This window comes from Rhea pennata, chromosome Z (assembly GCF_028389875.1).
Source record: "Rhea pennata isolate bPtePen1 chromosome Z, bPtePen1.pri, whole genome shotgun sequence".
Taxonomy (NCBI): domain Eukaryota; kingdom Metazoa; phylum Chordata; class Aves; order Rheiformes; family Rheidae; genus Rhea; species Rhea pennata.
The window spans coordinates 42,660,095-42,682,608 of record NC_084702.1 but is presented as its reverse complement, the minus strand read 5'-3'; the positions used below and the strand labels follow the sequence as shown (position 1 = coordinate 42,682,608).

The window sequence follows — 22,514 nt, the reverse complement described above, 5'->3', positions numbered from 1 at the left end:
GAGACACGAAAGTTTAGAACATAATTGGTGTGTACCTGCAGGGGAGCTTCTGGTTAATTTCTTCCAAAAGAAAACTTGTCCATACACACGTGCAATTGCTCTGCAAACTGAAACAGTGCTTAGTAAGCGGGGCTGACAAAAAGTTTCGTTTAGAAAACCAAAGCAGTGATGTGGAAAGTAATTTGAGGCTACCTCTATATTAGAACAAAGGCAGACTTAGCAGCTGCTTTGGGGATTTTCTGGTTAGTAGAATGTTTTTCATATATATTTATCAGATTGTTTGGAGATCTCATTCAGACATCACTGTAGCTGCCTTTTCTTATTTAAAAGCTGCTTCTCCTGCATTTTTTAATTTGTGGAGTATTTTGGTTATTTTTGTGGGAGTTTTTATGTTTTGATTGTCTGTCATAGGTCTTTGAGGTTTTTTGGGATACCTATGTTCCAGCATCTACTCTCCTGCGCCCAACCCTTCCTGCTGAGCTTGTAAGGGTTTTAAATGCCTGCAGAGTCACCCAGTAAGGGCAATGAGTACTTGTACACTCTTGCAGGGACTAGAAAAGAAGGTGGATAAGTGATGAGGAGGAGTAGATGCAAAAAGGTTAGCCCAACTGCTTTGCTCTCTAGCATAGTGTGCACATCGCGCAAGGGTGAAGCACTTCAGGTGTGTTGAGTAAAGATATGTTATCTTTCTGGTACTACATTGGGAATTCCACTTTGCTAAATTCTCAGACTGTTCCAGCACTCTGTTTTTCAAAATATGTCTGTCTGAATATCAGTAACATTTCCTGATCCGTGTAATTATTTGAGATGTATTAAAATAAGGAAGCGTAGTACTTGCTTATTCTGTTTGTTAAATTTAAATATATATATATATATATATTATTGCATTGTTACTCAGAATGTAGTTGTTATAATAGTTTTATAATATCCCTGTCAGAAGAACTGTGAAGAAATTATATGCAGTTTATTCTATAATGGGCTGCAGAGTGTGATTCATACAGTGACCTTAATTTTATTGTAAAGACCTATTTTATAATTGACTTAAGGAGCCACAGAAATAACAGGAGAGGCTTTTGATTGCTTTGGCTGCATCTTTGCCAGCACAAGCTTTTTCTGCAGTGCCTCTCAAAATATTTTATTCTGTCTCTTCTCAAACTTTTCTGGAGAACAGGATTTTTGTGCTCCTTTGGAAAGTTTCTCATAAAAGATGAGACTGTGAAGTCTAGGATGTTCAATTCTTTAAGGATGAATTAAAATAAGCATGCATCACTTTGGAGTAATTCCTGTGGGTTTTTTGGTTATGGCAATATCGATCAAAATTTTCTTACGTCTCTGCAATGCCTTTTTTTCTTTTCCCTTCTCCCCACCTCTGCCCTGAATAGTACATTTCAATGACAGAGTTAAGCAACATGCGTGTGTTTAGGCATATGATTGACCCATCCAGTGTGAAGGCAGACTTTGTAATAATCACTAGCATATTCAGGTAACCTACGTTCTACTAAGTCCTTAATCCTCATGTTTCCTGTTTAGCTTTTCAATTTTAGCAGCAGCTGGCCAATAATAAGAATTCACGCTGATTTCACCTCTGTGCTTACCACTTCAGATTGATTTACTTTGTGGATTTTTTGTCCCTGAAACTGTGAATACTACAAAAGGTGAATTCACTGATAGTATTGTTCCTTAATATATATATTTTTTAAAATGAGCTATATATAATAAGAGCTGAGCAAATCTTATTTCATGTTAGATTTTGCTAATCTGATTCCTTATCATTCATATTCCTCAGACTTCTGTTGATATTTTTACTATGTTTAGATACTATTTCTGTCTACATCTTTTTCTCCTACTATTAGATGCAAGTAATTGTGATTATATGTTCATCTTTGTCCTTGCAAGCATTGATTTGCTCTGCATATCCTTTTGATTTCTCTCCTAGTATCCATTCCTTTTTTTTCCTCAAGTTGGTGAGCAAAAACTCTATTGTTTTTTCCTTTTTTAGTCAAAGGGATTATTGTTCAGCTGAAAATGAAACTGAGTGCAATTATCAGTGCTTGCTTGTCAGAATAGTGAGCATGCCTATATTTTTGAAAATATGGAATCTTTAATAAGGTTTATGATAAACCTTGTTAAAGATGAGCAGTGATGCATTTTTTTACTTCCTGGACCTTGAAATGTGGTGTATTAGTGTTGCAACAATAATGATCTAAGAGTATGAATAACATAGGATTTGTAAGAAGTGGTAATGTGTTTTTCACCAATGATAAAGCTGGAGAAAATGATGCAATTCCACACACCCACTCTCTTCCTCAGGTTTCTATTTCATACTTTGTCTTGACTTGCTTAATTCATATAACAGAATTTATGGGTCAGTCTCAAGCAAAGAACCGGTAGTCACTAGCTTCTGTGCTTTGGGGGAGGATGTTTAGAGAAAAGATGATACAGGCAGATAAAATCACAAACATGTGACAATACAACTAATACAGCTAATACAACTTTTCTTTCACTGCATTAAGAGTATTCTTTTTTTCTTACTAAATATGTCAGTAACCATTTTCTCTGAAACTACATGCTTGATGAAATAGCCATTTCTGTCTGATGATTGAATTGCGTTTGCCACCTGTGGTGTGCATTTTTATAATGTATATGTATGTTCCAGGTAGTAGTAATGTATGCTTGCTAAGGTAGAGTAACAATCAACTGCTAATTAACCTGATGTCTCAAAGAAGCAGAAACCTGTCACTCTCTTAACCACTTCCAGTGAGAAGCATTTTCAGGTCCGTGTGTGACAGCCTCCAGTATAATGGTCAGATTTTAGTTACGACTACCATAGCAAAATCTTCACATGTATACAAAATCTTGAACTTTAAAATTTTGACAGTTGTTTTTTGCTGACTACAGAATAAGAAATTCATATCCTTCCTCCCCTGCCCCCAGACAAAATGCATCATCTATAGGGCCTTGCCACATAAATTTAGGAAGAAACATACACCTATTGTTTGTATTTCATTGGAAGAGAGATTCAGGTTTGTGACAGTTCTTTGCAACTTTTCTTAAAAACTATAGCTACATTATTATTATCACCGCTACATGGATGATATCGTATTTCTTATGTTGGAAGTTTGTCTGGTGCTTGAGAACTCCTTCACACTGCGATCATCTCATTTATCTGCAAATGCTACCTGTTTTCAGGCCAACACCTTCCTCATTTTTATGCCAGTGAACCTTACATCTTAACTTTTTCAAAGTGTTTTTCTCTGACACTATGGTAAAGATGTGTTGCAGAGAGGTTCTAATTAAAGACAAATTTATTTCTAAGCTGCAGTTATGTGATATTGGTCAAAGCCATAAGAAGCAAATATTCTTATTTTGTAACAGGACTGCAGCCACTCAATATAGATGGCTCATAGTGAAATAGATAGTAAAGAGGACTGCATTACTCTGATTTCTGTCCTTGTAGTTGTGTCTCAGTTTTTTTGTACATCTCTCCAGTGGATTACCTTTTTCCTTTGTTGGCTTTTATTTGTCTTCATATTGTGTGCACTTGTCTGCCAGTTCTGTTTATATGGAAAATAATTTACTTCACCTAGTATGCTTAGTATTCAAGCTTGGTCTCATCTACTTTTAGCCTGCATAATTGACTAAAATGGGAAAGTATGCTTCTCTTAGGTCTTTCAATAACTTAACTGAGTTTGTGCAGTTTGAGACCTTGATTCTAAACTGTACTGTGTCATCACTTCATCTTGAAGGCCTCATCATTCCTCCTGCAAGCTCTAGCAGTAGAATGGAGTCCTTGAAGGATGGGTAAGGACCCCAAGCAGGTTTTTTCTCCTTGTATTCTGCAGTGAAGTAACTCCTAAAGGGATAATCTCCTTGAATATGGAAAAAACAATTTCCCTCTGAAGCAAGGGACTTTTGATGCAGATAGCCTCTCTGGGCTCATCTGTAGCAGAAAAAAATTGGAGATACTGTGTAGCCTCTGTCTTTATCATTATTTCTTTGAGCTACTTCCTGATCTAAGCAGTGCTCCAGAAAATTTCTGATGCCTGAGTTCTGTGATGATTCAGGGCAGCTTAAGTTCTTCCTAGTCAACAAGGTTTATATGTCAGGGAAGGAGAAACAGGAAGCCTAGCATCTGTCCCTTCCCCAATGCTTATAGCATTGGTTTTTTATTTGGACATCAAGTCTCTCCTCCTTTTTCCTGCACCATTATTAACAATGTAAACACTGTAAGAAGAAACAGAGGAGAAAAAAATGATAGAGGCTAGATCTAAAATAAAATACTTTTATCACAGAGAAAAATGTACTGATGTTCACCTACTTTTGATCCTTTTCATCCAGCTGTACTGATGGCTGCATATTTATCAAGCTCAATAAGTACAGGAGTATGTTAATGGTCATGATGGCCAGTTACTTTCATTGCTATTTATACTCTTCTGTAGAACAACAAATCTCCATACAGTTGATTTATAGAACATCACCTTTATGGAATCTGGCTAAATGTTAATTAAATTTGACACAAGAACATGACAGTGATAAAAGGAATAATGGGTCCCTCCATCTGTCAAGTAAGCTAACCAGGGAGGAATGGAACCAACTGAGTTGGCTATGCCTGAGACCATCAAAGGAGAAAAATTAGATTGTCCTTGGTGTTCAGCCCAACAGGATGTCTCAAAAGAAAAGACTTTATGTAGACTGGGGGGGGGGGGAAGGGTTTATTGCCTAAAGCGGCCTAAAGTCTCCTCATGACTTGCTATGAGGAGAGAATTTTGTTATGAGATGTTCAGGGGAAGGGACACAGGGAAGGATCAAGGTATATCAAGGAGCAACAAGTATAGGAAAACAAAGAGGAAAGGAGAAAATAGGTCTGGTCACATGTAAGAAGCCTGCTGGTAGGCATAATTTTCTGACTGAGTCCTGTGCTTGATTACCAGAGTTTATCCTATATTTTTGTTAAATTCTATTTCTGTGCAAGTGCTCTGCCTTTTCTGAGCTAGCACAAGCCATTTAGCCAACATACATCAGACTAGCAAGCACGCAGAATGATAGCTCTGGATGTCAACTACTGGAAAAAGAGACCATCTGAGGGACCTGTGGGACTGGATACTCTTTGTTGGAGGCACCACTCTGTGCCCGCAGAGGCACGAATGTGTGTGTTAACCGCAAGCAAACTTCAGTTTGACAAGTAGGAGGCCAGCACCTGGAAGGACCCAAAGTCTGAACTGGTGACTGGTTAAGGGGCCGAAGGTCCAGGCCTGGATATCAGATGAATTTAAAGTCTACACTAATATCTGAGGGATCAGTGAATGTTGAGCGCTCTGTGTGTGGATGTGGGAAGGGTGCTAGTAAAAGCATTGCTCTCTGTGTGTATGTGCGGGTGCATGTGCGCCTCTTGGGAATACGTGCTGAGCCTTGTGGACATGGGAACACAGAACTGCAGCAGCCTCTCATCTGTGAGAGTGGGATGAGAGGAATCTCCAGGTCTTAGAGACCCCCAAACTCGGTTTGTGTGTACTAAGAAGGAAAACTCCCCTGTGTCCGAAGTCCACTGGATTTGACCATCTCTAACAGTTGCAGGTTGCTTCACTTGCAGTCTCAGTGCCAGCCAAGAATCTACAGACAGTACAGAAACCTCAAAGCGACTGCAGAGTTACTCTGAACTAACTCAACTTTGTGGATATTTTACAATGCCTAAGAGATTTTATTTCGTATGTAATGAACCCTTTCACTTAGCATGTCAGAAGCATCTCTTGTGTAACAGCCTCCAAATGAATTGATAGAAAATACCGCATTCCCAGAGGAGATCAATTTTTTGTCTTCTCATCTGAGTCTTCCTTTGCTGGTCACTTCAGCAACTATCAAAAAAGCTGAGCAATCCAGATCATGATTTTCAAAAAAGAACTTGAAACGTATTGCTGAAACACTTCATGCTTTGATATGCAAAACTGTAAAATAAGTGATGAATATTTCAATCTTGACAAAATATATACACGACCTGTTCAGGCAGATCTAAACAAATTTTTTGTTTTTCCAGGTTTTTTGCCCCAGGATTTCGGGAAAGACTTTGATGCTTTGCTATAACAGAAAATAACTTGGCATCAGTATTTGTGTTTATAGCCTTAAGATTTTAGGATAGCTGCCTGTTCAGTCACATTTGTGGCTGATATTTCTTGCTGCACTTTTGCCAGGCTTCCCTGAGTCAGATTCATTGTAGAGGACTTGCTCTCTTAAAAAGGGTTCTTCAGACTTTCATAAAGAAGATAATTCCGCTGAAAATTCTTGTGCAGTTTCGGGGTTTTAAGTGCTCTGAATTGCACTGCTCATAGACGGCTTGCCCATCACCGTATTTCATTTCTGTTCAATCTTAGTGTTCCCCGACAACCACTAGCCAGTATGAAAGCTACTTGGAGAGACGGGACAGTGTTTTCTTTGACACTTGGTTATGTCAGTATTGCAGTCTTGAGAGAATTAGTCACTTCAGAAGAAAAAAAGCTGTTACTATTAATGCTTCCTGTTTATGTAAAAGGCTGGAAATTTGTAGATTTATTAGAGATTGAAGGAGCTCTAAATCCTTTTTCAAAAAAAATTAAATTCCTAACTGTGACTTTAGTGTGAATAATTCCATTGCTTCTGAAGGAGGATTGGTTTAAATGCTTTCAAACCTGTAAGAGCCTTTCTTCCAGTCTGTCTCAGTATATAACTGGTATTTGTTTCATTATGGGTGTAAATCCCCACTGTCTAGTATCCATTTGCCTTCTCAAAAATGTCAAAGTTTCTGGCTCCAGAGACTGACATCAGCTGAAAGGGATTAATAGTGTATCCTTACCTGGAGGATCTTCTAGTGAAGGAGTCATAATCTCAGAAACTTTGAGACTTGATCATGGTTTTTGTATTAGAACATATAATTAGCCAAATTTGATGTCATACAAATGATGTATAACTCAGGCAGTCTTGCATGTAAAGATTGCAACAGAGTTGAAACAGTCTACTACTTGATGTCTGTGCAATTGTACATTGTACAATTATTGTACAATTTTCTTACTGTCTGCCTATCTACGGACATCAGCTTTCCCAAGAGGAGAATTCTCTACATGGTTAAGGATTCAACAGTTGCTCTTTGGGAGGAATATATATGTATTTTAAAGCTAAGGCTCCCTTACATGTCATGTGTTTTTGTCTTGTGTTGTAGGACAGCATATTCACATAGTTGTTGTGAGCCATTATGTTTCTCACCTATAAGTAGGCTAGCGCGGTGTCGTATTAGCAACATCTCCTTGAATATACAGACACGTTGTCAATCTTTGGATCTTAGGAAGAGAACTGAATTTACCTTTCTAGATCTGTTTTTTTGGAAGCTTTAAGTTCCTTGACTGACAATCTCACTTGCTGTCAGTTGCTAGATTATGACTGGGAGAGGTTTAATAATGTTGCCGCTCTGTGCTTTGGGACTGGAGATGCTCTGAAGAGTTGGAGCTTACTCCAGAGATTAGAATTTTTAGTCCAGAAGTGCTCTTCCTCTGAAAGTGGTGCCAGCTGGTTTTCTGAACCTATGATTGATAAAATTTACAAACATGTTTCTTTTGAGTCTTTTGTCACACAGCATAAGAGGAAGTGAAAAACTGTCTTCCTTCAGGACTAGTTCAGATGATTTAGTATCAGAATCTCTTGATCTACGTCCCTTGATATAGCAGGCCCAGAAATGCATCGTTTTCCAGATTTTGTTTGAATGTCCTGAGATCCAAAGTAATCATCCACGTTATAGCATGTTTGATCAGATAGCTTTTGAATGGTGGTGGGCTTTTGGAGTAATAATTAAATTTCTTTTCTGACTGGGGCTGTTTTGCTTCATAGCAGAAAATTATCTAGAGAAGGGCTAAACTGTCAAGATATGTTATCTAATGTTCATATCTGCCCCAATTTCCTATCCTTACTTCTGTATTGGAAACTTCAGACTACTTGTATATGTTGAAAAGCTAATTGTTTCTCTATTAGCTCGATTAAAGTCCAGTTATCAGCTGTTTCACCTTTACTTTCTTCTCTACAATGTTTTCCGTTTCTTTCTCCCATTCTGCTACCAAATGATTTCTGAAGAGTCTAATTAGTGTTTTTTCCTCTAATTAAGGAATCCTGGTTCTCAATTTAGATTCTTACCAAAAAAACCCGTTCAGTGTTTTTTTCAGTGTGTTCTATCTTCTATTTATCAATAAAATAGCTCTTCTGCTACAAGGGCAAAGGAAATTCAAGCCCATATGCCATATTCTTCTAGGGCATTCTTTGTATTTGTTTTTGGGATCCCCCCCAAGACTGAAAGTTCAGAGTTACTCACTTTTGATAATAAGGAAAGCTTCTATATGAAGATATGTTTACATCTATTGCACAGGGGGTTGCATTTCAACACGGAGCATTTCCAGTTGGATAACTAACTATATGAGTGTGCTATAAGATAGTTTAAAAAGGAACTGTGTGCTTTGATTAGAGCTCATTATGCTAACACTCAGCTATATCACTGGCATCTGTCAGAATCTTGCCAATATGTAGTGTTTGTAAGGCTGCCAGTAGAGCTCCATTCACGCTTTTAGTGCTAAACACTCACTGAAATTGAGGAAATGATTCTTCTTTGAGAGAGCAGTACTTTGATTAGATGGAGACTGTGGGACTCTGTCTTCTCTCTTAGCAACAGCAAGGTACTGCTGAAAGCCGCCCACATAGTGAATGTACATACAGTCTTAACTGTTCTATCAAATGTGTTGTCTATACATTCAGAACCTTTCCTTCTATTTCTCCCCAGAGTCCCGTTTAAATTCTGGATCCCGTGACTATGGGGGGAAAGGCAGTGCTTGCCAGTCCTTTTTATGGCTGTGATGTATGTAGGAGGAGAGTGGGATTTGAAACGTTCCTTCTGAATCTTCTGTATTAGCGTTGTCTTTGCAATATTTGCAAAAACTAGCTTTCCCATTTTGAGTTTCTGGCAGCTTTTGGCACATACTTGAGTCTGTTGAGGTGCCTGCTATTATTACAGATGTAGATTCTCTGAATTACCTCCCCTGGGAAGAGATGACTGCATTTTTTCTGTTGGCGCAGACATCCAAAAGTTGACTCTAATTCTGGGCCTGAGAATACTAGATTCAAGATAAAATCTCCACCTAAGTCTTAGTGCACCTTTTCAAAGTCTCAATTTTGGATAACACTCAAGAAGAATAATTATACCTGTAATAAAGTTGCACATCTAAACACAGCAGGAACAAAGATGTGTCTGAGCAGAGTTGAATCAGTTCTGATTCTGGCATTTGCAAAAGTCCTTCATGACTCCATTTCCCTACAATCCTTAACTACTTTCAGAATTGAAGAACTGAGGAGCCATTTTTTATAGTTCTACTGTGGGTTATCTGAGAGTTTCATCCCTTTGCTGGTCAACTGAAAATGATTTTCTCCCATCCAAACTTCTGCTTTGAGATTTCCAGTTTTTTTCCTTAAGTCTTGGTTATGGTTTCTCTGTTGCAACATACATTACTGCATCTCTCTATAAAAAGTACCTTTTTACTCAAATTACTTCTGCTAGCCTAGAAAAAGCTTTGAAAGATGCAGTCCTAGAAGACTGTCCTGCCCTGTGTTATCTTTCTCCTAGAGAAGCATGAGGACTCATATTTTTATTACTTTCTTGTGGGCCAAGATACAAACATGTTTGCATTTTTTTTTTTACTGTGCTTTTGGTCTCTGCAGAGTTTAAGTAGGTTTTGCATCTAGGATATTATGCTTGTACTAGGTATAGTGTATTTTTTTGTAAATGGAACACAACTTTCAGAAAAACTTCACTTCTGTTCATCTCATGCAACCTTCATGGTATCTTCTGAGGAATACCTGTTTTTGAAATTTTGTGGGTATCTAAACAAGTTCTGTTTGTTTTCTAGTGCTGTAGTTCCAGCCATAAAGCTGCACTTGGTAGAAGTGACTACTAAATTTTTGAGATATTTACAGTGCCATCCACAGTGATAATTAGCATGTAGATAAAAACCTGTCAAAGGAAAAAAGGAGTTGTTTCTGTGAATGCTCACCGTTCTTCCTCTTTCCATCTCCTTGGAGCCCCTTAATTTTGAGAACTGTGGAGTCAAGGCGTACAGTGATGGATGTGGAGCTCTTACTTGCACGTGTTTTTGGAGTGTGTGTGTTTAGGGATGACTGAAGAGGGAGAGGAAATATATTAACTCAGATAGTATTTAGACAGAGTCTCTGATCTTAAATGCTTTGGGAGTATGTGTGCCCACAGTGTAAAAGTGCATATGAAGAACTGATCTCAAATAATTATAGTTGCTGGACAGTAATTTTATTTTCTCCTGCTTCTTAGGTCACACTCTGAGAATTAGGAACCAGCTGCAAGGGGTTTTGATAAATCTTTCATTTTGAATCTTATAACAGAATGAATATATTCTTTGACTGACTCACAGTATAATTTGTAACGTTCTAGGAGAGCATTTTAAGTTGTTAGATGCAAGCAATCAGCTTGTTTTACGGAAAAATGATTAAAAAATATAAAGGAAACCACATATGTTCTGACTTTAGAGCACTTATGGCAACAGTGTAAACACTCGCTGTTTCTTTTGGGGTGAAATGGTGAATTCTTTGAAGGAACATATATGTATGTTCCTGCTGTGGTCAGGCATGCCTACAGTCATTTGAACTGAAACCTTGCTGGTACTTTACCTGGAAAACTGGAAAATAGTGACAAGAAATGCTGAATTATGCAGATAGTAAACATTGAGGCTAACTAAAGCGTTGCAGGAGGACTTAAGACTGAGTGAGCATGCAGTAAAATGGCAGATGGAATTCATTGTAGCTAAACGTAGTGCTGCACATGGGGAGCAATCCTATACTTTGCAACTATTATCATCATTTTGGAAAGTAATTTTGGAATCATAATAGATCTATGAAAATATTAGCCTCAGTGCTTAGTAGCTGCCAAAGAAGCAAACACTGTCAGTCACTACTAAGAAAGGAACTGAGAACAAAACAGAAATTACCATCTTGCATCAGTTCAGTTCTGGCATATTTTCGATTGCTAGACATTCAAATGTGTTTCATGTTATTGTAGAATTATAAATACACACACGCACGCATATCCCAAACCACAAATTTTAGTAACTTTATTATGATTGATTGTTATGAACTGATAAATAATCCTCTCCTTTGCTTTTATATATCTCCCATTTATTTTTTAACACCATATTTTTAGCCTATCATAAAATGCAAGCTTAATTTTGGCAAAGCTTAAGATATTATGTTTTCAGTAATTTAACCCTGCCAAGTTTTCATTAGAAACCACTTATTTAACTATAAATAAGTCAGATTTTATTTGATTAAGTACGCAAAGAAAAATGAGAACAAAAATAAGTTTCCACACACTTCTATCTTATCTTTTTAGTGACATTTTAAAACTATTTATTCCGTTATAAAATTAATCTGTTTTCTGACTTCTGTGGTTCTTTAATGAGTTATTACTAGTTAAAGTCAGTAATACTTGTACTTAGTAATTTCAGATTTGTGACATAACTTCTGCAGCCGAATAAAAGCACAATTCTGCAAAAGATGGAGAAAGTCTCTTGAGTTCCTGCTGCCATGATGTTGAAATACAGCTGCTAAAGCAATCTTTATGCAGTTGAGAGTGACAAAGATGCTAGTTGCGTTATACTACTTCCACAAAGCAATTTTAAGAAATTAAATTTAAAGGGAAGGTGAGGGAGGGGAAGAGGATACATGTCAGATGAATCTGAAAAAAGTAGGAAATACAGGATAGATTTATGTAGAAGAAGCAGCCTGCAAAGGACTATGGCTGGCTATCAGTGTTTAGGTAGATAGTGAACAGACAGGAGCAATTTTTTTCTTTTCTGACTTGAGTGTTTAATGTTAATTTCCTTAGAAGCCTATACAAATCTACGATATGTAGATTTTAGCAAAGGGAAACCTACAAGTGGGAAGAGGATGGAGTCATAAAGCTGCTTGATCAAGAATTTTCTCAACCTTAAATAGATGGAGGTTTCCAATGTTGTGAAAGATCTTCAGGCTAATATATGAAAGAGAATTTGCAGTAGTGTTATTCAACTTTAAAATATTCTTTTAAATAATTTTATTATATCAAAAGCCCTATATTTTGTGCATTCTTCAATCAATGTTCAAGATTTTCAAATAAATATTTCACAGGATAAGTTTAACTTTCAAATAAATTGTTCATCACACTTAGCCTCTGATCTACAAATTCATGGATTTATTGACACATAGCAGATATTTATTGCCCTTTTTATTGTTAATTCCTTATGAATTTTCTAATTCAACTAATGTGACAGGTAGATGAAATAAACAGTTAAACTACAAAAGCCTGAAACATTCACCTGTTTATTATTCTATGTGTGGTGAACAATTTTTTTGAAAATTAAACCTGTGAAATATTTGAAAATCTTGAGTTGCTTCCTCTTACGTTGTGATTTTGATGAGAGAACTCTATGCAGAGGTCAGTTTAGATTTTTTTTATATTATATTCTAATTTTGAGTGACAATTTTTCTAAACAGGTTTAGGTCTAGGTAACAGAACTGTTATGCAGGAATTCTGCTTGTGAGAAAAGAGATAAAATGGTGATATCTGCCCACAGAGCTGTACTATATGATGCTGAATTTCAGGTTGCAGCTGAGCAGAACGCTCTTTTGAAAGCAGCAGTCACAGGAATTTTTGTTTTGGTCTCAGAATGTACCGATCACTTCTGCCGGCTCTGTTCAAATCATGCTGGTAGGCACAACCAGGGCTGAGATGCCTCAACATGCACAAGCACTGTTTTGAGGTTATAGTAGTGAAGCTTACTATTGTCTGATGAGGGTAGCGTTGTTGCCGAAAGTCATTTTCCCTTAAGCTACCAAATGTACTGAAAACGATAGCTTAGTTTTCCATATGGAAACCAAAAGCATTATTAAATTGTTTTCTATTTCATATTACTATTTTGTTCAGAGCATTTTCAGTGATAGAAGCTGGTAGAATATACGCAGGATTTCAGAATACCCACAACGAGAGGCTCTTTATGCTCTGAAGCTGTTTAGAAAAGATGACGTTCTTGACAAGCACACTGCTAACATCAAGAGTGAATCTGATAATTTTTTTTCACTGAGCAGCTAGATGAGGCTTTAAGTCTCCAGCTCAGTGACAGTTATTCTACCCCTCTGAACAGAAGCTCAAGAATTGCAGGGCCAGTGAAGAGGGAATTTCTGATTCTTTTCTTAAAGTTTGTCAAATATACTAGATTTCAAGCAAGATACTTCAGCAGCACCACCACTACCACCCCGCTTCAACCTTCCCTAAAGTCAGCCTTCCGTTTTCAAACAGTAGATCCCACTGGCAAATTTCCAGCCTCATTGAAGACAAATAGTTTGACAGCACAAAGCAAGAGGGGAGTGAGGAGTAGGGGCTAACAATAAATGTTGATAAGTAACCCGTTACAGATAGCTTTTGATTAGGAGGCTGGAGGGCAAGGATGTTTTCTAGGTTACATATTTGAGGTATAACACTGAAAACTGAGCAATGTTATAAATGGAGGTATGTTCTCAGGATCATTTTGAAAGATGTAGTAATGATTTGTAAAAACAATAGATACTTGTAGTACTGGAAAAGACAATTAATGGATGATCAGAGGTTTCCAGAAGTAATTAAACAATCAGTCTATAAATTATTGTGTTACGTTAATAAAATTATATGTAAAGTAAATGGATTTAGAAATTTAGACATGTTGATGTATTTGATTTTACAAATATTTTCTCTTGTATTTCACAGAATGAAGAGAAGTCCTCAGTCAGTTTTCCATCACTCCTTAGCCATCTAACTTCTGCTTTCATAAATCATCCTGTAATTCCAATGACAATTTATGCGGATTCAGGTGTCCCTGAGATGTTAAATACTTTTTCTCCACTCATGTCATCTATGCCTTGTGACATGCATATAGTAAATCTGAGGACAATCCAATCAAAGGTAAGTCACATTATTAACAAGCTGTACCATATGCTTGCTAATTAAAATAATATAGTCCAGTAAAATATTTTACTCGTATGCAAAATTTAAAAATTACCTTCCTAAACTACAGTGTAATGACTAGCTTTTGTAATTCTGCAAGCAGTGAAAATTTGCACCTCCATGCTGGTCATTGTCTGAGTGTCACGACAACTGTTGAGTTTGCAATACTAGTTTGTGCACTTCAAAGGGAAAATTACTAGTAGTTGTACACCAGGAGAGCTATCGCTATAGTCAAAAACAGTTCTTTTCCACAGCAGAAATGGTGACATGCCCTGTAGTGAATTTCTTTCATGCCAAAATGACCACCTTAGTGTTCTCCTTAATTCCTGCTTCCTTTATTCATCTCCCAAGAGTGAGTGGCAAATATCATAATTTTTATTAATTGATACATTTTTTCAGAGAAAAGTAAAATTCTACACTGCTTTAGCTGTTGGAACTGATATTTTTAAGAAATTATATAACTAAAATTTCATAGAAAAAGGATATCAAAGAATATTAAATTTAAAGTCAGGAATCAGAATTGCAGAATAGGTAAGGTTGGAAGGGACCTCTGGAGACCATCTAGTCCAACCCCCCTGCTCAGCAGGGTCACCTAGAGCATGTTAGACAGGGTTGCATCCAGGCAGGCCTTGAAGATCTCCAGAGAAGGAGACTCCACAGCCTCTCTGGGCAACCTGGTCCAGTGCTCTGTCACTCTCACAGGGAAGAAATTCCCCCTCACAGTCAGGCGGAACTTCCTGTGCTTCGATTTCTGCCCATTGACTCTTGTCCTGTCACACGGGACAACTGAGAAGAGTTTGTCCCCGTCCCCTTGACACCCTCCCTTCAGGTACTTGTACACACTGATAAGACCCCCCCTCAGTCTGCTCTTCCCCAGGCTGAAGAGGCCCAGCTCTCGCAGCCGTTCCTCACAGGGCAGGTGCTCCAGCCCTCTGGTCATCTTCGTAGCCCTACGCTGGACTCTCTGCAGTAGCTCCAATGCGTGAGAGTACATTAAAGCATAAATGAGGGAAAAATATAAGGGAATTCCGTGTTTCCATTTAAATTGTTCCCCTCAGAGAGGAGAAAATTACTACTATTTTTAAATAAGTGATCCTGTCATGGAAGAGTGCAGTACCTTGGGAAGATGAAAAATAAAGATGTTTTTAACAAAACCCTAATTTTTAAGTTGACTGACACAAATTTTACCTACCATAAATATACTAGGCTTCAACGTTTAAAAATTGACTTCATTTGTTCTTTTATACTATGTTTAAATGGTTTTGTCATCAAAACCTTAGCAATGTTGCCCTGAGATGCTGCTTATGAGACAGCCTAGCAAAAATTTTTTTTTCATCTAGGAGCCCGATGTGAGGACAGTATTAAACTTTTCAGAGATCAAAATCAAATCAAGCTTTGGCAGCTGTTCTGAGAAAGGCAGTCAGAGATTTGATTGTACAGTAGTTCGGGAATTTTTGTCATATGATATTGCTGTGAAGTTTTACAGGATTAAGGATATTGACGTTTGTTGAAAATTGAGAAAAGTGATATAGGTTTTCATATGGTTATAGCCAAGTTTAGAAGGTATACGTGACCTAAATTAGGTTCATACTTACTTAGACATTCCCTTAGGCCTGCATGAGCTTAATCTAATTTACCTAGAGATGGTATAAAAAGAGGTAAGTTAAAGCAGATACAGAGGCTATGGTAACTTGTTATTTCGTACATCTCCTTTTAGAGTAAGTTAAAACAGCATAATTCTTTACATGTGGGTTTTATGTGCATGATAAAGTCCTGGGAAATCTAAATGGTTGAGTGCTATATCACAGGTGGTTATACTTAGCAAAGCTCTATTCCTAAACATTTTGTTAATTATTTAATAACTTCCTATTTTAAACATTCTGAATCTTAATTGGGATAATATTTAATTTTGAAAAACTTAACAGTTGAAGTAGTCATGCTGTCATTTGAAATGCATTTATTATGCAGATGACTACAAGATAATTCCACTGGATGTAGAGAAAGTGTTGATATCCATGACTGGCTTGTCATTTCTAGCATCGCTTTACCCCTGTAGGAAGTCAGGCTTTTGCAGTATGAATTTTGATACTTCACTAATCTGATGTTGTAGGCAGACAGTATTATTTTGTGTGCATAAAAACATCTATTTTTAAGTGCAGTTCTTTATTTCAACTATATGTCACATCAATGACAATTAAAACTAAGCCTGATATTTCATAGTTGAAAACCGAAGCTAATTTTGTTACATTATCATAATTACATTATTCATTAGTGCTACTGTTCCAATAAACAATATAGCAAATTTTTAACCTTCAAGGATATAAAGTGGTATAAACCAGTAGCTATGCTGATGATGGACTCAAGTCACTAATGAAGAACTTGATTATGAGGTTATTTTAACCATTTTGTTTGAAAAAACCTTCTCAAACCAAACTGAGAATCATTCATGCCTTGCAAACTTTGCAAAGTTTTCAGCAGCCAATGATTTAAATATCTCATGTCAAGCCTAAATACAATTGAGCACATTTTTGTTATTTTTGAAATGATGAACTTAATAAAACAGAAATGTTAAGTTTATCAGCATGATATTTACTATTATCTCAATGAGTGATTAATACTGTGAATTTGTAGTACAGTGAAACTGTGTCATACTGGTTTTGGTTCCACAGCCTCCTTTATTAGGAGGAGATGAGACTGGACATGAAGCGTATTTGATTAAGACATCTCTCATTTAACTTCCAAGAATTAAAGCATAATAAAAAGCTTAATGCTTATTAACATAGTTTGCATTGGAAAACTGACAGTTTTCTCCCAGGTGTGATGTGAAATTATTTTTTTTTTTCCTTAAGCACTGGCTACTGTTTATGGAAAGGATTACATATTTGCAATGGAAACATACGCAACGAGAAGAACAACTTCTTTTCTGCTACTTTACCTGTACACTTGATTTCTTATCCCTTTTTGTCTCTTTGTATAAACAAACAATTTTTATAAAAATTAAACAGCTTCCTAGCCAGTTCCAGGATCTGACTTTTTCTGAAGTACGCATCAAAACAAGATGCCGTTGTTAATATGATAGCATATCCTGTGACCATTTAGGCCTAGGTGATTTTAGTGTTTTGGTCCGAACTACGAAGTTGAGATTGTGGATTACTGTATGATGCTAATTGAGGCTCCAGGGCAACATACATTTTATCCATAAACATAAGTTTGTTTAATATTTGTATATTAACTGTAGACCTTCAGTTGAGTAAGATTTTAAAGAATAGATAAGCAAATTGAAAATTTGATAGAAGATAGTCACTATGAATAGTTAAAGCTTGCTATTGCAATTACCATACACTTTCTACTTTGTTCTGTTCTTACCTTGTAATTTATCTAGGAAACCAATTAATACAACTACACTAAACAACTTAAGCTACACTTAAATTATGTCTGTGTTTATGTATACATCTATCAGACTTTGAATTCCCTAGTCAACAATTTTAAGTTTATATTCTGTAGTAATTTGTATCTCTCAAGTAGCTTTACTGTTCAGTTTTTTTTTATGTTCAGCCTTATAACATTAGAAGAAGTATGACTATTCAATCTGGGCTGAATATTATTTAAGGCATAAGCAGCTCTATCAATGTAAGCTTATAATTAGCTTATGATGTTCGAAAATGTCTTGCTTGCTATGCTACTTTATGAGTAACTTTTGTTTCTTTTGTTTATTTGCAGGCAGATTTTGAGCCATCTGATGAAGCTGCTCTGATCCTTCACAGGAAGGGATTTGATTGTAGATTTTCAAACAGAGATGTGGGTCTATTCTGTTCTACTACTCAGGGAAAGGTATAGTGACATTTTATGGATATTTTTGAAGAGACATTGATATTAAAGTCAAATTGTTGTTGAAATCTTAGTAGCTATTTCTCAAGAGTGATAATTTCTGGCTATTAGTTATGTTTCTCTCAAAAGCAGAATATAGTTCTTTCCTTTGATAAAGGAAACTTGTGTGTAAATTATCACATAATATCAGCAAGCAAATGTCTAGATTGGAGTTCTAATCTTGTTTTCTGTAAATATTTTTTTCGAGTAACTGATAAGTATTTCTCAATTTTCAAATAGTGGAATGTAAACAAGTTTATCAAAGAGTTGAACTACAAATTCTTAAATGTGTTGTCTGAGTAGTGTTACTTAACATATTCACAAGTTATGTGACTGCTATTTTGAAAACTGTTACCTCTTACAGCATATTTTTGTCTACTCCTACTCACTTGTATGACCTACATCACTGCAAATATCTGAGCATGTTGTGTATGCCATTAAATTATTATATGTAACTGCTGTAACTATACTGCTTGTTTCTAAAGGTTACAGATCTTGGACTGGATAGTTGTGCATCTGTAGGATTTTCATAATCAAATCTTGAAGTAGACTTGGGATTTTTGTTAACAGAAGACTGTTGTTGTGATTAGAAACAGGAAGAGTTTTAATCCAAATATTTCCAACAATTCTTTTGTATATTAATTTAAGCTTAACTTAGTTGCTTTGAAATGTGACAAGTGAACACTGCCTAAAATGGCTTTTTCTAGTATATAATATTTGATACATGGTATGTAGAAATATTTGGTGTCTGCAAGAAATGTATGATTTGAATCATTGCTAAAGATTAGGGTAAAGTCAATTTTAAAGTATGTATTTTATTTTCTAAATATATGTATTTTTTCCAGATAAAGGTGCATAAACTCTTTAACAAATTCAGCGTGGAAAGTCTTACACCCACATCTTTATCTTTGATGCATTCACCTCCAGATGCCAGAAATATAAGTGAAATAAATATGAGTTCTATGGAGATAAATACGTTCCGGATTCGGCTAAGATGAAATCAGCTGAATACTCAGCTATAGAAGAGGAATCTGCAATTTTATCTCCTCCAAGTTTCACGTGCAATAAGAAGCACATTATTATTATTCCAGCTTCTGGATACTGTGAGAAAAAACATACATTCTATAGTTTTTTGACCAACACAATGAAAAGCCATGTTGCAAGCAACATTTTTTTTTTCATGAAATACCAACATCAGTATAAGTTAATGCAACAAGTGAAGAAATTTCAAAGGATGTTAACCTCTCAACAGATCTCAGGTTAAATGCTAACTAATAGTGTATCTAGTGTTCTTATTTTAGCTTTCATAGGGAAGGAGGTGGATTTTAAACAGTCTGTTTTGCTGATCCTTCATGAATTTATGTACAAATAATTCTGTGTAGAAATCCCTGATGCAGCTTGGAATTAAAAAGGAATAAAATGTTCTTGGGTAGTAGCTAATGTCCAAATATTTGCAATCATTTGTATAAATGACAATAATTTCATTTTATTCCACAATTAATTTCAATTTATTCAATAGAAAAAAGGTTTTTAAATTGTGGTAGAATGAAAGTTAGCGGTCTTTGTGATAAGTGATGGTAGATTTTAATGCTTCTACCATTTGCTTGAGCTATGTAATTAGGAAAACATGAATCTGCAAAACAATTTTGCATTGAAAATCTTTAATAAAACTCCCATTTTGTTACTTGACATTCTGGGATATGTGCAATTATTCCATTATCATATATGATGAGAAATGTCAGTAATTGTCATGAATACAAGATATTTTACAAAACTCATTTGGATATTGATGCTCTCTGAAATGAGTTTTCTATTTCAAGATTACCATATCAAGATAAATGTGCCTTATTTTTTGATACGTCTTGTTACAATTTTGGTGTCTACGTTAATGTTTTTGGGGAAGGGTAGTTTATATAACGCTTAAACTGTGTATCTCCTATTTGACAATGCTGGCCACACTCTGATCTACGTCCTCCTGCACCAAGTTTGTGCTATCTTACTCTGAACATTTTGACTATTTGAATGTATTAAAATGATGTCATATCACAAAATAAAACAAATCAAGAATTACTGTAAAATCTAAATTCAGCTGCTTTCAAGGAAATTGCAACTTGATGCAGAGATTTGATAGTAAGACATAGTTTGCAATCCCATCATGAGTTGTGCTTGCGTGTCACAGATTGTAGTGACCTGTGCATTCAGAATCATGTGCCTATATTTTAAACATCATTTCTCAAACTTGCAACCTCACTTAACATCACCAGTGTTCACATTACTGAAGAGTAGATTCTTATTCTTTTTGCTTTGTTTTCATGTATTAACTAACTCATGTTTAGTGCCGAAGCCATTTGTGTGGAAAATATTTCCCTACATAGAACTGCTGTTTACAGTTAAAACGTATAAACATGCATTTGAACGTGATCCGCTTTACTGAGCTTTCTTTGTCTTCATACCTCTTATTTCTATCTCTTGCTAAAAGGAAAGATTTTTCCATATGTCACTTTTTCTTTAATAATAATGCATGAAAAGTCAATTGGTAAAAAGATGTGCTATTTTCTAACTCTTCATACTGTCCACTGTACTTGATTTGATCAATATCATTCCATGGTGTATCAAATTATATCTTGTAGCTACAGGCAATCTTAAAATGAAAGTAAAATTTTAATTTCATGCATTGGCATGGCTGGATCTCTGTCAGGATTGCATAGATTTCCCTACTTAATCTACTGTATGTTTTGTAATTAATGGAATATTTAGCAGGATCTGGTGCAAGTTATCTCAAGAACATGAGAACCACTAACCACTAAATGGAAGAATCAGATGGATCCAATAAATGGATGTTTTCATGCAATAAACATGTACTGTAAGTTTTCTTAGTTATAGTATTTGAAAATATAATTCTTTGTTGGAACTTACAGCTTGGTAGACTTGCCAGCAGAAGGTTCTAATAACATTTATTTTGTTGCATCTTAAGAATTCAGAGACTTGTGTTCTGTGCAAGAGAGCTTTCAGAATTCTATTTTAAGTTTTGTTAAATGGAGAAGTAAAATTTTGATGCAATAAAGTTTTAAAGTATTTTGCCTGTTGGATTTGCTTCCAAAAGACGTTTCATAGCATTGTATCTTTTTGGTTTATCATCAGCTGTACAATCGCGATGCCTGAATCTTCCTTAACCAGCACATTTAGTCTTTGTTTCTGTTTTTTCTTGAGGGGAAGGGGAATTTTTTGTTGTTGTTGTTTCTTTTTTTGTTAATGCAACAACAGAACAACCTTCAATTTGAGGTCCTTTCCTAAAACCTTCAACTAAGTTAAAACTCCAAAGTCTGATAGGAGATTTTACCATAATTGGTTCAGGATGTGGCCGTTGATGCTTTTCAACAGCTCTTATGAATTCTTTCTCTGTACTTACATTAGAGATTTCAAGTTCTTGTTTTTCTGTGCATTTGTCATCTAATTTCATCATATTTACTTTTTTTTCTATTTTTATAGCTGCTGTTTTTTTAACTACTGGTTAAGAGAACCAAGCATCCTTACTTTCAACCAATATTGTTTTAAAGACAATGCTGTATAAGAAAAAGTTTAAAACCTTGTAATTACTCTTCATATCAGAGTTGTACCTGTATTGAGATTTTTTTACATCCCTTAATCTGAAATGTCTTTGTTTTTACTTCCTCATATTGTCTCTGAAAAAAAAAAATGATTTAAATTGAAGGGTTTTGATATTTTCTCTTGGAAGGTTTTATATCTTTGGGGGAAATGTAATATAAGATCTCTAATAAAAGATAATCTTATTGTGAGATGTGTTCAGTGTCATCAATGCTAATTTAAAAAAATAGCGAACGTGTGATTTCTTTAAAAAGGCTGATATATCTAGTAATATTTAGGAATAAGGATTTGCTGTAGTGAAATACGCTGCTGATGAAAGATGCCATCTTACTTCACAGGTGCTAAACAGATGAAGATAGATACTGAGTGCAGAGACCTTAACATATGGGAATACAAGACATGAAGGGAATGGGTACCTCTTCTTTTGCAAAAGAAATCTGATGCTAAAATAATAGAAAATTGTGGTGTTTTACACCCTCTGTTATAGTTTTTTTTACTGTCTTGAATTATTCTTTTTGTGTGTATTTTAGAGTAATAAAATGGAAGCTATTCTTGTAACTTCGCTAGGCAAATTAACAAATAGGCTATTAGAAAACAGGCAAAACAACAGTACAGCCATAAATGGACTGAATGCTTTTAAGTACATAATACTAATATACCATGATGTAATTACATGTGACAAGTTGAACAGTCAGATACTTCACAGATTTGTTTCTCAAAGTGCTGATAGAACTTCATAATGAGTACCAATGACAATTAGTATAAATTTCGGTCTGGGACTAGTTGATGATGGACCAAATAGTTGTAGCTAGAAGATATGTAAATACATACATTGCTTAAAGTCCCATAATCTTAAAGCTGAAATTTAAAGGAAAAGAATGAAAGTAAATAACGTGCATCTGAAGCAGGCAGTAATAGATATGGATCCATTTTGATGAACACCTTTCTAAGGTCATCCTTCTCCAGAATTCATTAATGGTGACAGTAAGTGTGACAATCTGGA

General features: G+C 35.6%; 1 protein-coding gene across 1 annotated transcript in view; it reads left to right on the top strand.

Moving 5' to 3' along the window:
• MAN2A1 (mannosidase alpha class 2A member 1) overlaps nucleotides 1–21,608 on the top strand; it is a 126,826-nt gene extending 105,218 nt beyond the window's left edge. Inside the window, exons 20-22 of the mRNA XM_062600171.1 lie at nucleotides 13,802–13,996; nucleotides 17,759–17,869; nucleotides 18,751–21,608. Of these exons, the coding sequence (XP_062456155.1) occupies nucleotides 13,802–13,996; nucleotides 17,759–17,869; nucleotides 18,751–18,903 (459 nt within the window). The 3' untranslated portion in view covers nucleotides 18,904–21,608. The remainder of the gene's footprint in view (nucleotides 1–13,801; nucleotides 13,997–17,758; nucleotides 17,870–18,750) is intronic.
• Nucleotides 21,609–22,514: the final 906 nt, after the last annotated feature.